This window comes from Thamnophis elegans, chromosome 1, assembly GCF_009769535.1.
Source record: "Thamnophis elegans isolate rThaEle1 chromosome 1, rThaEle1.pri, whole genome shotgun sequence".
Lineage (NCBI taxonomy): Eukaryota > Metazoa > Chordata > Lepidosauria > Squamata > Colubridae > Thamnophis > Thamnophis elegans.
This window is the reverse complement of record NC_045541.1, coordinates 94,841,649-94,860,210: the sequence shown is the minus strand read 5'-3', so window position 1 is coordinate 94,860,210 and position 18,562 is coordinate 94,841,649. Positions and strand designations below refer to the sequence as shown.

Sequence of the window (18,562 nt, the reverse complement as noted above, 5' to 3'; positions counted from 1 at the left end):
GCAAAAATGCTTCCCCACTAAATTGCAGTAGCAAAGAGTCTTTTGCAAAGCATCTGTATAGCTGTATGATAAGTATCACAACCAACTGGGTAAAAAGGTGCAAGTATAGACTTTCAAAGACTCAAAAGGTCTGATAAATAATCTGATTCCAAAAAAGCTAATGAAATTACTAAACAAGAAAGAATGCCACTGATTGCTATGCATTAAATGCAAGCCTCATTTATAATGAATTCAAGATTTGTCTTTTTTTCTATTTGGGCAGGATAGCAAACTAGAAAGAATTGTCTCGTTGGCAAAAGGGACTGTTTACACCTGTGTCTCTTTGATATCTATAGTATCCAGGAAGTGCAGCAAAGGAGAATTAGTATGTCTCTAGAGAGAGAAAGATATGGGGCATTTTAACGTTGGCAAGAAAGACAAAACCAAAAGATGTAGGCTTTTATAAAAGTTTCAAAAGTGTCTAATCCCCATTCACAGAAGACTAATTTACAGCTGGATTTAATCTTCATCTGGAACTGTGGGAAAATTCTTTTATATCCCTATAAATGCATAAAGAACTAGCCAGATGATTCCTTAAAACTAGGACATGACATCTTAGTCCCCATTTATGCACTTAATGACTTTAATTGACCAATAAAGAGGGCAATAAAGTGTTCTGGAAATGTTTGATCTTGGATTGAAAAATAAGATCAAAAACTTCCTAATGAATGACTCAAACATGTTACAAAAATTATCTACTTTCTTATCACCAAAGGCAGTGTTGAGATTTTTGTCTAATTCTACTTTTTAGGCAATGCAAACTGAAGAGTTCTATAAAATAATTTGGAATCCATATATTCCTCCCTTGGGACTCTTTCCATGAGAGTTTTTTATGATGAATCCAAAACTATTTGTTGACAGCAAAAAGCTAATGTTAAATTAACTCTACATATTCTTTTGTGTCTGCAGTAACTTTTGTCCCACTCCAAACTGAGCGTGCAAAAATATGTTTTCTGGAAAACTACAAATGGTGTGCTCTGTCAAATACACTCATCAGTGTCCATATAACTTGCATCTGTTTGGATAACCTTTTGCTTTCTTGCATCCCTGCTGTAGCAAAGAGATCTGTGAAGCAAATGACACCATAATGTGTCCCATGTGTGAGAAGAGCTGCACACTGCAAAAGCTCAATGAAAGCTGCATCTACGCAAAGGTAACTGGTTTTTCCATGATAATTGGTTTTTGTTTCCCACAGGGCTTCTGTGACCCAGCAAGGTGGGCTAAGGCCATGTAGAACAGGACTAGTCTCATTGTAACAGCTGTAATAGCTGAATCTTGCAAGTCTGAATGTGCTTCCTTCTCTCCCATTCTATGGACTTGTGGGTTCATAGAGTGAGACTTTGGGTTTCTCATCACTGGAGGCTTTCAAGAAGAGACTGGACAGCCCTTGTATGAAATGATATAGTATCTCCTGCTTGTGCAGGGAATTGAATGAGATGACCTCCAAAGTTCCTTCCAACTGTTATTCTATATTCTATGTTCTAACTAGGAAGGGACTAGCCTGAGAAGTTTCCTCACAGTACAACATTAAGATCAGATAAGAGGGGTTTGAGTTTGCCTCAGGCTCAAAGCCCTCTTATCTGTCCTTAATAGTGGCTCTTCCTCCTATCCCTTAAAGACATTCACTCCCCTTTCCAGATTCCACTGAAAACTATTTGTGTTATATTTCCCTCCTAATATCCAGAATTGCACTGATCTTTAAATAGCAGCTGATCATGCCATTTCATTGTGTTCACTATCTCACAAGAACCATCGAGTTGGTTGACAACAAAATGTTTGTGATAGAATCTAAAGGTAAGCACAATCTGGGTGGGTCACTGGGGACAGAGGCTTAGTCTTCCAAGCTCATTTGGACTCATGCTGGGGCTCATCCCCCCACCCCCAGGGAACTTTTCTCTCAGCAGAATGTGTGACTTGAGCTATTGTACGTCATATTTATCAGATTATACCTCCTTCCTAGTTCACAAAGTGAGGGAGAGAGAAGCACTTGCTTGCTTTCTTTCTTGCTTGCTTATCTACTTACCTACCTACCTACGTACCTACTTACCTGCTTACTTACTTACTTACTTACTTACTTACTTAGTTACTTACTTACTTACTTATTTACTTACTTACAGCATAAAATAGCCCAAAGCATATATTCCGGTAGAGAAAAGTTCTCTGGGGATGGGTTCCAGCACAAGCCCAAAAACCCGGAAGACCAAACCTCTGGTCCCAGTCAATGACCCAGTTTGGATTCTGCAACATTATCCTGGGACACATATATTTGCCTTAATTCATAACAATATTACAGGTAGTCCTCATATTATAACAGTTCCAGTTCATTTAGTGACCTTTCGAAGTTACAGTGGCGCTGAAAAAAGTGACTTATGACTGTTTTTCACACTTAAGACTTTTGCAGCATCCCCACCGTCACATGATCAAAATCCAGATGCTTGGCAACTGACTCATATTTATGATGATTGCTGTGCCCCAGAGGTCATGGGGTCATCTTTTGTGATCTTCTGACCAACAAAGTCAATGGGGATGCCAAATTCACTTAACAACCAAGTGTTACTAACTTAACAACTGCAGTGATTCACAAGAAAAGTCATAAAATGTGGCAAAACTCACTTAACAATTATCTCATTTAGCAACAGAAATGTTAGGCTCCATTGTGGTCATATATCCGGGACTCTCTGTTAATAACATGATGTTTGGCAGATTCTGGATGGAGTTAGGAAAGGCAAATGTCAATCCTAAAACGAGCCTGCTCACTTTCTACTCTGTGAGACAAAAGATCTTCAAGGTATAAAATGTATACAGTGAACAAATAATATACTTGTGAAACATTAGGAAGGTATTGGAGGCAATGCTTACAAATCCAAATTTAGTTTTCAGACAGCCAGTATAGTTAGTTATAAACAATCCTGCTTTGGATAATAAATAGTTCGTACATATTTTAGCTTTTGACTAGCTGATTCCAGAATCAGGTGACATTACTGCTTCCAGTTACTTATCTGTATTGTATGCTTCCTGAAAACTGTGTACCATATCTGTAAAACAAATCTTGATTGCTTCATCAGTTGGCAGAAATATGTGAATTTATTACTTCCTTTTCAAAATCAAGAGACATATTTTATCAAATTGTTGCATGCATCTGTAGCAGCCAAAACCAGATAAATCATTTTGCAATAATCGTTCATATATTGTGGAACTCACAAAACAAACAAATTAAATTGTTATTCTAATACCCAAGGAAGGAGTGGTTACCCGACCTAGAAACCTCATTTCTATTTGTGGAAAGCAAAAATCGGTGTGGAGACACATAGGTGCGAGATGTAGGTAACCTTGCATAATTTGGATCCAAAACCACTGTATCTGCTTTATCTAGTTTCGCACATCCCCTCCCAATTAGACTGGTCCCAATCAAATTAATATATTTCTCAAATTGAAAACAAAGTGAGCCTCTTGTTTGTGACTCAAGCCAAGCGGTTGAACCTTATGAGAAACTAATTGCATAACTGTAAATCAGTTCATGAGCTCACTAAAACTAGGGCAAAGTCAAGAGCCTGCAGAGAAGAATGTAAGCAGATCAGATCTTCATGAACACGAGATGTGTGATATCAAGAGATTTCCACCCTTGCTTAAAGAAGGCAGTTTCAAAGAACAGGTTTGTGATAAAGCAGAATCAGAGCAGGTCTGCATTTTTGTATTGATCAAATTCAAAATCTCAACAGAGACTGTGTCTATATAGATTTGTATTTGTATTTTGTATTTATTAATATTTGTATGCCGCCCTTTTCCCTGGGGGACTCAGGGCGGCTCACAATTCAGAAGGAGGGGGGACAAACCAAGTTACATATAGGACAATACTTCGTTAAAAAAACACAACATTCATACTATTCGGGTACGGTGAGGTCTTTAGCCCCAGGCCTGTCGAGACAGCCAGGTTTTAAGGGCTATGCGGAAGGTCTGGAGGGTGGTGAGGGTACGAATAGATACATATATACTTGCCAAGAATTTTAATTAAATTTAAGATGCAATCCTACTGTGTATATAATATCAATCCAATCTGAAAACAGTCAGAAAACACATATATACTTTATCACTAAAATGCACTCTTACTGTATCTAAATGGTGTACTCCAGGGGTGGGTTCCTGCCAGTTCTAACCTCTTCTATAGAAGAGGTTCCGCAAATCTACAGTGCCGTTTAGAACTGGTTCCAGCTCCCTCCCCCCACCCTTCCACACATCATCAAGATGAAGAGTGAAAGGAGGAATTCTGGAAGTTGAACTCCACAAATCTTAAAGCTGTCAAGTTTGAACACCCCTGGGTTTTTTTTTCTAAAGGGTTAGGTGTGCAAGGGTCTTGTAACTTGACAGCTTTAAGACTTGCGTCCTTCAAATGCCAGAGTTTCTGAGACAACATTTTGATTACTAAGCAAGAGCATTGTTAAGTGAGTTTCACCACATTTTACAAGTTGGCCACGCCCACCCAGTCACATGACTGCCAGGCCACTCCCACCCAATCACATGGCTGGCAAGCCACTGCCACAAAGCAGGCCACACCTACAGAAGAGGTTCTAAAAAAATTTGAAACCCACCATTAGTGCACTCCATTTGCACTTTCTAAAAGACCATTCCCATGTCATTAAGAATGTAAGAATAACTCAGCCCTGTGAGTCCAGAAAGAAGCAATGATTATAATTAATTGGCATGCTGACAATCAAAAGTCTGTTGCTGAGGAAGCTGAGTGGCAGGCTATGGAATCCTGTTTATAGAATGGTTTCTTTTAGATTCTGACATTTTTTGCAATTGGACTAAGATGAATAATGTGATAGTGCAGATAGTTTTTTGAAGTGTAATGTGCTTTATTTTTACAGTGCTAATGTTCTATTTTGCTCAGAGCAGCCTACAGTAATAGCATTTTCCATTTATCATGAACTTATGGATAATCCTCCCTTCTCATCCACTCATTCAGTGACCCTTCAAAGTGATGATGTTGAATAAGGAGAGATTTACAACCAGTTCTCATAAATGCATCCTTTGCTGCATTCCTGCTGTCACATTGCAATTTGTATGCTTGGCAACCAGCTCACAATAATAATGGTTGCAGCATCCTGCAGTGATCCTGCAGAAGATCAGGCATGATCGCCATGCATTATCTTCTCTGCCAGCTTCTGACAAGCAGTCAATGAGAAAACCAATAGTGCCAAAGATGGTTTTTTTTTTCAGGAGACAACTGAACTGTCTTGTTTTTCTTTGAAGACATTTTGCTTCTCATCCAAGAAGATTCTTCAGCTCTGACTGGATGGTGGGGCATGTTTCCCGCTCCATTCCCCCCGATCCAGTCAGAGCCAAAGAAGCTTCTTGGATAAAAAGCAAAATGTTTTCAAAGAAAAAAATCCAGTTGCCTCATGGAGAAGCACTTTTGGAACAACCATTATCTGCATGGCTGAGAATCTCCATAGACACCAGGAAAACCAATAGAAGGTTGTAAATGGTGATCATGTGATATACTGCTTAATGACTATGTGGGATTCATTTAAAAAAGGCTAGTATGGCACAGTCATGGGTCACAGGCAAAGCCATGTGGCACAGTCATATGGATCATACTTTGCAACAGCAACATTTAGCAACCAGAGTTGCCAGTCCCAATAACCGCTGTTAAGCAAGGATCACTTGTATATCTGCTAAGCAGGGAATACCTCAACCCTATCCGAGGCTGGTCCAAGAGAGTGACTGGTCCAAGTTCACTCAGTGGAGCACAAATTGGGACTCTCCATTTCTAGTGCAATACTTACACAACCACAATATCTCCCTGCCTCTCTGTAATAACAGTAACCACACACAGATGGAGAGGTTCTGTAAAATATGCCTTTATTTCTCAAAGTTCATTAATTGGCATATGAAGAAGGCCTTTTATGCATTCAGTTGTTTTTATTTATTGCTTAGAAGCTACAATTTACTCCCTTGAGAGCTGTGCTTTGTCCCATTCTCTCTGTTTTCTGGAAAGGAATCAAGACCTTCCTTCGCCGCCTGATTTTTCTGATGGAACTAATTTATAATAATTGAAATGTGTTTAAGCTGTTGTAATTGTTTCCATTTACTGTTAGATTGAGTTGGTCTATGGGAAGGAGAGAAAACCATACATATCAAGGAGCAAACAAATATGATCTGAAATGAGAACTGCTTCTTTAAAATTAATTTCAATTATTAGTTTCTTGATATTTGAAATTCATGGCCCTATTTTTCCCACAAAGTTCCATAATTTTGAATTAATAAGTGTCACAGAACAAATTACATGGTTTGATGTTCTGCATAATAGATTCTGTATACTGTATATCTTGAAAGCTACTCCGCATTTATGATAATTTGCACAAGAAAGCAGAGAAGTAAAAATGTTTTTTTTTAATTCAAAGAAATTGAACTATGTTTGTATATCTGAGGCTGGAGCTCAATAATTTGTTATAACTTTCACCTTTTTGGCTTTCTTAACATTTTAAGTAGTTTCATTAATAATTTGCATAATTTTCTTTATTTTTTTTTCTCCTAAGGTTACATACTTATTTGATAATGGAGGAACTGTCTTCTTTGCCATTTTTATGGCTATATGGGGTAAGTTTATATTAACATTTAATGTTTAATATGTAATATTTAATATTAATAATGTAATCAGTGTCCAACATCTAATCAGTGGAGTTAATAGTTGAAGTAAAATGTAATATGGAAAATTGTATTTTAAATCTATTGGCAGGCATTTGGAACAGATGTCTTTATGGAATAGATTTGCTTGACATGTCTGGATCTATTTTCTACTATAAGGGATGAGTGAGTGTAAAATGTAAAGGAAATTCTGCATATGTATTCTTTAAAGCAAATTTGGATATTCAGTTTTAATGAATTTTGCAGCAGTACAAAGAATAGCACCTTTTCCTAGCATATAACTTTCCTTTTATTAAAATATCTGCAAAAATGCATGCGCAAAACAAAAGATGCTACTGAAATTTGATTCAAGTAACAGTAATTCTTTTTTTTAAAGCACCAGGTAATTTGCATTTAGAAAAATGTATTCTGTATGTGAAAAATTCTGTTACCAAAAGTTGAAGTCAGTCCCTGATGGTTCTGTCTGATTGCTGACACTGGTGGATGATGAGTATATAAATCACATGGAAAGCGCATCGATGGCTAAAACAAAATTAAAAAAAAAACCTCCAGAAAGATTCCTTTGTATATTTTGAAGGGAAGGGGGCAATTGTAACTATGGTACAGGTGAAATGTTGAACTTTTATTGATATTATATGAAATCTTCTTTGGAGTGAGGACACATTTAAAGGTGCAAAATGTAATGATAGCAATAGCATTTAGACTTATATAGTGCTTTACAGCCCCTCTAAGTGGTTTACAGAGTCAGCATATTGCCCCCAACAATCTGGATGCTCATTTTACCCACCTCGGTAGGATGGAAGGCTGAGTCAACTTTGAGCCAGGTGAGATTTGAAATGCCAAATTTCAGGCAGCAGTACTGCAGTCTAACCACTGCACCACTGTACTTGTGTACAAATAGTCTTCACTTAACCACAATTAGGATTGGCAACACCACTGTTAAGTGAAATCAGTGAAACAGCTTGCCTCCAGAGGTTATGAATGCCCCAACACTGGAAGTCTTTAAGAAGATGTTGGATAGCCATTTGTATGGAATGGTATAGGGTTTTCTGCCTAGGCAGGGGGTTGGACTAGAAGACCTCCAAGGTCCCTTCCAACTCTGCTATTATATTGTATTGCATTGATATAGTTAGGGTTAGGAACTGACTTACAATGTCTGTTTTGCTGTGGTTATTAAGTGAATCATCAGTGGTTGTTCAGTGAGATATCACATGACCATGATTTGCGATTTTACTGGCAGCTTCTCCATTGATTTTATTTTTGTGAAGCTTGCAAATGGGAATCACATGACCTCAGGATGTTGCAACAGCTATAAATACACATTGAATGCAAAGAACCCAAGTCACAATCATGTGACCACAGAGGAACCTGCAATGGGTGTAAGTTGTAAAATCATTTTTTCAGCACTATGATAAATGCAAACAATTATTACACAGACCAGTGGTTTACCAAGACTATATGTATTGCAAAAGGAAGCAAGCAAGTGAAATTACATTGACTTCTTTCTGCAGGATTGGGGACTGCAATTAAAACATTTAAAATAACCATCTAGCATCTAGTAAACCCTTGCAAGGACAATCCTCTGTAAGATACTACAAAACCTTTGTCTTTCTGAGTTCTTATCACTTCTTTTTTATCTGGCATTTAGCCTGTGTGCTCTTTCCCTATCTTTACTTTTCTTCCAATCTCTGACTCTTTGCATCTCTAAGTATTGGTTTCCATAGGATATGGTCAAACAAATTCAGAATAATGGCCATAACAATCTCATTAAAACTCCTTTCATTTTTTTATGTGCATCACCCTAAAATGTGTGTGTGTACGTGTGTGTGTGTGTGTGTGTGTGTGTGTGTGTACACAGAGAGAGTCTTGCTATTACTTGACATGTTCTATATGCATGCAGTAAACAGATGACAAGAACAAGAAAAACCACTGCCCAGATAATAAAGCAAATTTCTGCAGAGAAGAGGCAATTAGGCTGTCCCTTCTAAATTTTTTGCCTTATCTTGAAAAATATCTGTGGGAACTAAACTACCAGAATGAGGCTTCAGAGAATAATAAATTTGTCTATTCTTCCCTGGTTTCTTTCATGCAACTTCCACAAATCTTCTTCTTTTACCAAAATGCTTTAAAAATGGTATTTCAGTATCAGAAAAATAAATGAAAATTGAGTCACAAGACACCAGACACTTATTTTACTATGTGACATGCTTAGTAGACAATGTACTATATTTATTTTTCACATTTGTAGGATCATCTTTCTATATGGAACCTCTTTTGGCTTTTGGACTTTCAGAAGAGCATCTTTTTCTCATGCCCGTTATATCAGAGCAGAGGTGGTATTCAGCAGGTTCTGACCAGTTCTGGAGAACTGGTAGAGAAAATTTTGAGTAGTTTGGAGAACTGGTAAATACCATCTCTGACTGGCCCCACCCCTATCTATTCTCTACCTCCCGAGTCCCAGATGATCGGGAGGAAATGGGGATTTTGCAGTTGCCTTCGCCTGGAGTCAGGTGTGAATGGAGATTTTACAGTATCCTTCCCTTGCCACACTCACCAAGCTGTGCCGTGCCTACCAAGCCACGCCCACAGAATCGGTAGTAAAAATGGTTGAATCCCACCACTGTATCAGAGGCACAATTGCTGAACATGGGGGAAGGTTTCTCAGTGAACATCAAAATACATTTTACCATGGTAGAGTGTAATATGGTTCCACCACAAAATCGCGGAGGACAAAATCGCGCTCGATGAAAGCGCGCATTTGACGTCATCACAGCGCAACAAAAACATCGCACTGTGATCGAAAAATGTAAAAATAAAGCTAAAACCTTACCCTAAACCTAACCCTAAATCTAACCCTAAATCTAACCCTAAACCTAACCGTTAACGTAACGCTAAACCTAACGCTAACCCTTAACCTAACGCTAAACCTAACGCTAATGCTCTAAACCTAACCCTAACCCTTAACCTAACCCTAACCCTAACCCTAAACCTAACCCTTACCTTTATGTGAATCGGCTTGCTTTAATTTTAATTTTATTTCAATTTTTAATTTTTTCCATCGCGCTGTGATGACGTCACATGCGCGCTTTCGTCGAGCGCGATTTTGTCCTCCGCGCTTTGACGGGTCACGGTGTAATATTGCAGGCTACTTCTGCTGACTGCCGTTCAAATCTCACCAGGCTCAAGGTTAACTCAGCCTTCCATCCTTCCGAGGTGAATAAAATGAGGACCCAAAATTGTTGGGGGCAATATGCTGACTCTGTAAACCACTTAGAGAGGGCTGTAAAACACTGTCAAGTGGTATATAAGTCTAAGTGCTATTGCTAAGTGCTATTGCTTTCCTCTTCACCTCCAATTCTTCAGCATGGCTTCCCATGAACATCTGGATTCCCACCCACTTTGATCTTATGAACCAAGATTGATTCTTGACAAAAGTAAAGTTGAAACTATTAGTGTGGTGTGGCAAAATAAGAAGCGTAAATCACCCTTGGTTTGGTAACTTGGAATAGAATCCCCTTTTCTTACCTTTAGGTAAAATCAATTCCAAGATAGATTTTAATTTATTTTTTAAAGGCAGCTTGTTCTTATTACATTTTCTATGTACCCCTTTTATTTATTTGACTCAAGTTCTAAATAAATGGAAATCTTAAAATGATCATGAAACAACAGGACAAGAAAACAAATACACACACCAGTTTAAGGTACTAGAAAGACAGTCGTTTTTAAAGCATTTTGAGTATACGCCTTTTTGCTTGAAGATGTTAAAGTGCAACATTTTTTGACAAAATTAGCTTTGGTCAGGAAATGCTTCCCAACAGTTTGAAATGATCCTGATATAATATGTGCTAAAATGTGACTGAAAGTAGACCTACAGCACAGTTTGTGCCGAGCAAAAACGGTTGGCTGTATTTTAGTGCAAATGTTTTGAACAATGAAACCAGAGCTTCAGGGAATAGTAGATAATGACAGAAACCAGGGCAAAGCCACTAAAAGGCAAAACCACAGTGTCATATGATACAAACCTATCCTTACATGCTTTCATCCTGATGCATGATGCAACAGTACATGTGTTGTGGTATTTGTGAATGCTGTTCTAAGGCCCAAGAGCAGCAAATTTATTTTCCTGAAATACAAATGACGTACATTAGCCTAGCTTCCTTTTGAGATTTAGTTTATCTATAAAAATAATTAAAAGCCTTGAAGTTGCTTATTCTTCTGCCCAATTGAGTAAGCATGTGATTTATATCTTAGGCTCCATTATAACAAGTGGGCTGCATTAATAGAGGGATAGAATCAAGATCACATGAATAGCTTTATAATGGCTTAATAAGACCACATTCGGAATAGTGCATCCAGTTTTGGTCACCATAATAGAAAAAGACATCGAGACTCTAGAAAGAGCACAGAGAAGAACAACAAAGACGATTAGGGAACTGGAAGCTAAAAGAAATGAGGAACAGTTGCATGTATTGAGTATGTCCAGTTAATGAAAAGAAGGACTAGGAGGTCATATGATAGCAGTGTTCCAATATCTAAGGGGTTAAGACAAAGAAGAAGGAGTCAACCTATTTTCCAAAGCACCTGAAAACAGGACAAGAAGCAATGGGTGGAAACTAATTAAGGAGAGAACCATCCTAGAACTATGGACAAATTTTCCAACAATAGAGCAATCAATCAGTGGAATAACTTGCCTCCAGAAGTTGTGGGTACACCAACACTGCAGGTTTTAAAATGAGATTGGACAACCATTTCTCTGAAATGATATAAGATTTCCTGTTTAAATTGGGAGTTGGACTAGAAGACCTCCAAGGTCCCTTTCAACTCAGCTATTCTGTTAACTTTCTTTTATTGTCAGCCTGATGTGCCACAGATGAGCTGCAGTTCCAGTTCCTTGAATTCCCAAATAGCCTTAGTTTGGAAAGTTGGGCAGTTGTAATTCCAACATATCTAGGAGACATCACTTTGGTGAATGTGGCTATTTATTCTAAATTGACCTACCAATAATAATTAGATGATTAGGTAATTTATTTATTTGATAACAAAATAAAATTAGGGTGCTCTGCTACATTAAAAAAAAACTCTGTTATAACAAAATTAGCTTCCTCCTAAATCTGGGGAGGGCAGCTTTTCTTCATGTTCCTTTTTACTAAGATCTTTTTCCAGAAAAGCTCGAGGGTAAGCTGGTGATGACACTAGAATGGGCAGAGATGTAAGCTTTTTTTTTTCTTCCAATTGGAGCAAAGTATAGAAAAAGAACACTCTGGAGGCTATTTTAAAAAATGAGGGAGAGCAACATTGCCAAAATTTATCATTTTTGCCACTGAATTTAAGCAGTGCCATGAAAATAGTTTACCTGCTCAGTATTAAACAATCAGTTCCTTGAGAAAAATATTGAACTCTGAATGTCATTGGAATTAGTATTTGGAAGGATGAAGAGGATTTTACTAGACTGTATATTATCACTAATGTTGTGATACTTGTATAATTTCATTTAGAGGCTGAATTGTTGAAAAATTGCTCTTCTTTGAAAGGGTGAAAAATCCCTTTTGTCCAATATCCTATTTTCAGTAGACATTAGCACATATTTTGGGGATATTCTTAAGCAGAAAAGTTCAGCATTTCTCAGTCTGAAGCATACTGATTGTAAATGATCTTATATTCCATCATAATTAATAACTTCTTTACAAATATCTGGGTTTAAAAGAAAATTATGCAAATATTTTTATATAAGTAGTTTGGATTGCTTTTGTTTAATTCATAGCATGGATGTCTAAAATAATACAAATGGACCAGAACTTACATTTGTGACCGGTTTACATATGTAGTGTTATCACTTGGTAGGTAACAGCAGAGGCAGCAAATGTCCATCAATAAACATTACCAATATAAAAAAGGTTACTTCAGATCAAGGACCCAGTGTTCTTAGAAGTCTACTCATACTTATGAGTCTGCCAGCATTTCTTCTAATGGGATAGCATACATTCATTCACTCTCATATGCAAAAGAATGGTAAAAAGAGTATGACATGACCTGCAATCATCACTTCCTACACACATTCAAATTTTATAGGGGCCACATGAAGGAACAAGATCTAAATGTTTTTAATTCTAACATATGGCTTTATGCATTTCTGCTGAAGGCTGTGATGATGTCATGTCATCCATTGGGATTGCATTGTATGATGTTTCTTTGTGGTTCTGGACAGGGTTCTCATTGGCTGCCATGGGATTGTAGTAGGATATATCTCCAAAGTTTGCATTGAAAGGTTCAGGTATAGCATCTAGTCGCAGAACTGCAAGATATACATTGACAATATTTACACATGTTTTACACAATACATCTTTGGACAGAATGTTAAAGACATTATGTGAGTTCTTTTAGACCAGGTTTTGCATACAAACTTGCAATACATTAAGTCCAATATATACATGCAATTATGTGGGTTCACCCATGTTTGCCTCATGTGACTTGGAATGTTATAGTCATTTATTCATTCATTAAGATAATTGCCCATCTCTCAATTGTAAAAAAAAATGTGGCACTGCACCTACTTAAAAACTAAGCATAGGGAGAAGTAGGAAGTTTGGAAAGCAGCCCACCAGCTATGCCTTCTAACTCATGATAAAACTGTGGAGAGAAGCCTTATTGCAGGCACACAGGTCATTTCGCAGCAGCAGCCAGAAATCAAGGTCTTCAAAGCAATGACTTAACATTTGGGATGAGTTCAAATGGTTGGAAAGCTAACTTGATATGATACTTCAAATCAGCCTTTCCCAAGAACAACCTGACACCTTTCTCCTACCATATCTCCCTCTGCCCATCTTAACTTTGATCTTCCTACCTGCCCTCAATCCCATCAACTCCAACCTTCCCCATTCAGCTCACCTGGCCCCACCCTCAGAGCCACCACATACATCACTGGCATCCAGCCCACAGGAAATCCCTGATAGCTGCTTCTGCACACAACTCAGGAGCTAACCTCAGTTTCTGTAAATAATCTAACCATGGACCTCTTTCCTCATCTGCCAGCTGGAAACCTATATCAACAGGATTCCCATCAGTAAGCACCTCACAATTGGACAGGAAGTCATCCCCAGGTCCTTGGTTCTTTCTGAGTTTGGTTGTTTTTTTGCAGATGCTTCATTACCAAATTAAATAAGATCATCATCTCTTCCTCTCTGTCTGGGACCGAGAGAGTGCCAGCTCCCTTTCTCCCTCTAGATACCCAATAAAATTGCTCTGCAAGGTGACCCATCTCATATCAGCACAGACTAAAGTTCTTTGTCAAGAGAAATTAGAAAAACAATCTATTACTAAAGTGTCCCTATCCAAATGGATAAGAGGTAAAATGAGAGTGAAAAGACTGTTTTCAAGCCAAAGGTCAAAGGTTGAATTTGCAATGTGAGAGAAGTAACAACTGACATCTATTTCTACCCTCTAAATGTGAGTACTGCTTTCACATTCTGGCAATAGAACCACCAGGAAGTATTGATTAACCCTAAATCAAAATGGCTTTAACTGGCATAAAGAAGAAGAGGAACTGAACTATAGATATTGCATAACTTCCTTTCTTGTTATTTCTAAAACTTATCCTTAAAACAGGGTTGTCAAACTCGATTTGTTCAAGGGCCGGATCAGCATTGTAGTCCATGGGCCGGCCAGTGGGGGGGAATGAGACAGGCCTCCTACAGTACCCTGCTAGCCAAAACAGGGTGAGGGAGAACGTGTGCAGACTCCCCATGCCCCGTTTTCAGTCTGAATGGCCTCATGCAGCAACCTGTCAGCTCATAGCCCATTTTGGCTGCCAGAGGTGCCACCGGCTGGTCCTTTGTTATTTCGAGGCCAGCCTCCCAGGTCAGATTTAAGCACTGCGCAGTCCACATCCAGCCCGCAGGCGCTGAGTTTGGCACCCCTGCTTTAAAATGACACATCTCAAAACCATACTTTCAAACCACAAAATCCATTTGACTCTTATGATTCTATTTCTTGAAATAGATTATTACCTGGATCATTTCTTGTGTCATCATAAAGTCGCTGATGTCCGAACGATTCAGTTTTTCTTTGACCACAGATTAAATATCCAACCAGGCAAATCAGTGCAGAGCCTAATATTGCTCCTACAATTGCTCCAAATATTACCCCTCCATTAATATGGCTTTCTGGAAAACAGATTAACATAATCATCTTCATGAAAACAACATCTGGCGCTAATGAAAATTTGTTTGTTTTGTTTAATTCAGAACTTTTCAGGAATAGACACACCTAAGGTTTAAATGAATGCTGTCCTAAACATTTACTACTTTGGTTATTTAATGGAGGGAAAAAAATTTCTCCTTAAAAAAATCCAGAGGCAAACGATAATGTGGAAAAGTTCATGTTGAGGGGGAAGAATATCATATAAGGTGGCTGAGGACTGGGTATGAATGTTCTGACTTTCTTTCTACAGTAATCTTTTATCAACCACAGTCTTCCTTGGAGTTAAATCACCATGGAAAAACCCAAGAATAAAAATCTATATTTTGTTTCGATTCCTCCAACATTATATAAGAAAGGTAGTCCTCAATTTACAGCCACAGTTGGGACTATAAAATTTATTGTTGAGTAGTACAGTCATTAAATGAGGCATCACATGAATGCAGCTAAATTTACAACCTTTTTTGCATGGTCATTTAGTGAGACATCATGTCATTATGAATTGCAACCTCCTGCTGCTTCCCCATTGAATTTGGTTATCAGAAGCCAGCTGGAGAAGTTGCAAATGGAGATAATAGACCCTATTATGCTGCAACCAGTATGCTGCAAAATGCTTAAACATGGGGTAAGAATATAAACTACAATCCATCCAATTAGTTTTGTAAAAATATAAATTCTAGTAAAGAAAAATGTAACTTTCCCTCTTTTCACTGCACTGAATGAAAAAAATAGTTTAAAATATAGACAAAACATAATTCTCACCTAAGGAAAATGAAATCTTTCTTATAATGCTTTGGACAAGTCTACAAAAAAAACCCTACAGTTACTGTATTTTTGGAGTATAAGATGCACCCTTTTTCCCTCAAAAAAGAGGCTGAAAATCTGGGTGCGTCTTATACACTGAATACAGCATTTTTTGCCTTCTGAAACCCTGCCCCTTCACCAAAATGGCCATACATACCAGTTTTCAAGCACTCTAATCATAATCAGTTGACGGTGAGGACACTGCAATGGTCATAAGTGTGAGGAACAATTATAAATCACTTTTTTCAACACCATTGTAATGTTAAACAGTTGCTAAACAAATGGTTGTAAGTCAAGAACTACCAGAAAAACTGTTGAGTTATTATAAAGTGACTGTTATTAGGGAAAGAGGAAAAAACAGAGGAAGCCCAGAGGAAGGTCTTTGTGAATCATTTTGACATAATTACTAATTTAAATCTGAATTGCATAGCCTGTGGCTTTTCAAAGATTCAAGCCATGTGCTGTGAGCCAGAGTCTTAGATGTGGCCTGAAGATTCTGTCCAAAAGTTGCCATTTAATTATCTTTAATGAGGCAAAAGGAGATGGGGTAAGACTATACCCCATCTCCTTACATGGGGTATAGTCTTACATGGGGTAAGACTATAATCTACAATCCATCTAATTAGTTCTGTAAAAATATAAATTCTAGTAAAGGAAAATGTAACTTTCCCTCTTTTCACTGCACTGAATGAAAAAAATATTTGTCTAAAATATAGACAAACAATAATTCTCACCTAAGAAAAATGAAATCTTTCTTATAATGCTTTGGACAAAACTACAAAAAAAACTATAGTTACCGTATTTTTTGGAGTATAAGACACATCTTTTTCCCTCAAAAAAGAGGCTGAAATCTGGGTGCGTCTTATACACTGAATACAACATTTTTTGCCTCCTGAAACCCTGCCCCCTTCACCAAAATGGCCGTGCATAGCCTTTAGGCTTCCAAAGTGCTCCTGGAGGCTGGGAGGGCAGAAATGAGCAAAAATGGGCTGTTTTTTGCTCAATTTTGCCCAGCTACACCCTCCCCCTCCCAGAGCACTCTACAAACCTCCTAAAGGCTATTCATGCTCTTTTAAAAAAAAAAAAAAACTGGGCCTGTTTTCATGAAAAACGGGCTGTTTTGGGAGGTCTGCAGAGGGCAAAAAATTTTTTTAAAAATTTGCCTCTTCAAAATCTTGGTGCGTCTTATACTCTGGTGTATCTTATACTCTGAAAAATACCGTATGTATACCACCCAGAATCAATTTTCATGAGATGGGGACCATATAAATTTGATTAATAAATAAATAATTTTCACTCATCTAACAACAAATGGACCTACTTGTTTTTAGAAAAGTAGTACAGACTTATTTCATTCTATTACAATGATACTCAATGTATTGAAATTTTAGTAAGAACATCTTTATTGATTCACTCCAGAGGTGTGGTATTCAGCAGGTTCTGACCAGTTCTGGAGAACCAGTAGCAGAAATTTTGATTCGTTCAGAGAAGCAATATATACCACCTCTGACTGCCCCGACCCCATCTATTTCTGCCTCCTGAATCCCAGCTGATCGGGAGAGAATGGAAATTTTGCAGTAACCTTCCTCTGGAGTGGGGTGAGAATGGAGATTTTACAGTATCCTTTCCCTGTCATGCCCACCAAGCCATGCCCACCGAGCCATGCCATGCCCACCAAGCCGCACCCACAGAACCGGTAGTAAAAAAAATTGAATCCCACCACTGATTCATTCATAATTTTGATTCAACTAAGAAGAGGATTACTTAAGATAACATGTTTATCACTTAGATTCCTTTATAATATTCACTTTCTATAATATTCTGTTTCTAAGAATTATTTGCCAGCTGCTTTTAAAGTAAAATGATAACAGTAAGCTGTCTACTGTAGAAGGAGTACAATTGCATAGTTCATAGCATTGGGTGGTGACATTAATTAAGGGCAATTGATTTTCTTACCTTTTGGGGCTTCTCTTGGTCCTGTAAAGCTATCCGTTGCTTTGGGAGGCAGCTTTGCTGTTGTTGATAATTCAGTTGTAACAGTACTACTCCTAGTAGTTAACAACATAGGTGTTGTATTTGATAGATTTTTAGTGGGATGAAATGTTAAACCATCTGCTTGAGTTGTGTTATGGGAAACCCTGGTCGTGAAACTGATGTTAGGAGTGCTTGTGGTGACACTGTTTGATTCAGTTTCAAATGACTTGAAGTAAGTGGTGGCTTCATATTTTCTAGAAGTATTTTCAGGCATCCCCGAAGAGGATATTCTATGCTTTACATCTTTTGTAGTAAAAGTTGGTGGATGTGTTGTTGGTAATAGCAAAGTGTGAAGAGATGATGTTGGAGTCAGGGTTGAGGTGGTCTTGTTGCTTGGAGTATTGCTTTCTGTTACAGTACTATCATTTGGACTAGCACTGATATTTCTAGGTTCTGTAGAAGTTCTATCAAAGGTCACATTGAATATAGTTGGACTCACAGGAGTGCTGCTTACCCTGCTTCTTGAAGATGTGGGATATTCACTGTGATTTCTGACCAACTGCAGACTAATCAGCAGCAAAATAAACAATGTGCCCTCAGATGTTGGCATTATTTCACAGCCTCAATACTTGTTTCTTGGTATACAATGCCTAAGGGGAACATGTTTAAAAATTCATTGAGTTCTTGGTGGAATTTAATATATTCACAGAGAATATCTTCTTGTTCTACTGGTTATATTCCGAATGGGACTAGGAAAGTTAAGTAAATCAGTAATGAAAAATGTCACTGTAAATGTGAATTGTTTATACTTCTTTCATATATTGGAGACTAATACTTCCTAAGATACATCTATGTTTTGTATACATTCAGAATCTGTGTAATTAGTATTCAGGTCAAATTTCCT

General features: G+C 37.8%; 1 protein-coding gene across 1 annotated transcript; it reads right to left on the bottom strand.

The window, feature by feature from the left end:
• Positions 1–12,794: 12,794 nt before the first annotated feature.
• On the bottom strand, positions 12,795–18,268 carry MUC15 (mucin 15, cell surface associated). The gene is made up of 3 exons (XM_032212945.1): positions 17,641–18,268; positions 14,691–14,846; positions 12,795–12,979 (listed from the first exon to the last, which is right to left on the bottom strand). The coding sequence occupies exons 1-3, from the start codon at positions 18,266–18,268 to the stop codon at positions 12,795–12,797; spliced, it is 969 nt and encodes a 322-aa protein (XP_032068836.1).
• Between the last annotated feature and the right edge of the window lie 294 nt (positions 18,269–18,562).

Excerpts from the sequence above, each read along its gene's own strand:
- MUC15 (XM_032212945.1), bottom strand. The coding sequence starts at position 18,268 with ATGCCAACATCTGAGGGCACATTGTTTATTTTGCTGCTGATTAGTCTG. Across the intron at positions 14,847-17,640 it reads ACCAAGAGAAGCCCCAAAAG|AAAGCCATATTAATGGAGGG; the intron begins GTAAGAAAATCA and ends TCTGTTTTCCAG. Across the intron at positions 12,980-14,690 it reads TGACACAAGAAATGATCCAG|TTCTGCGACTAGATGCTATA; the intron begins GTAATAATCTAT and ends TATATCTTGCAG.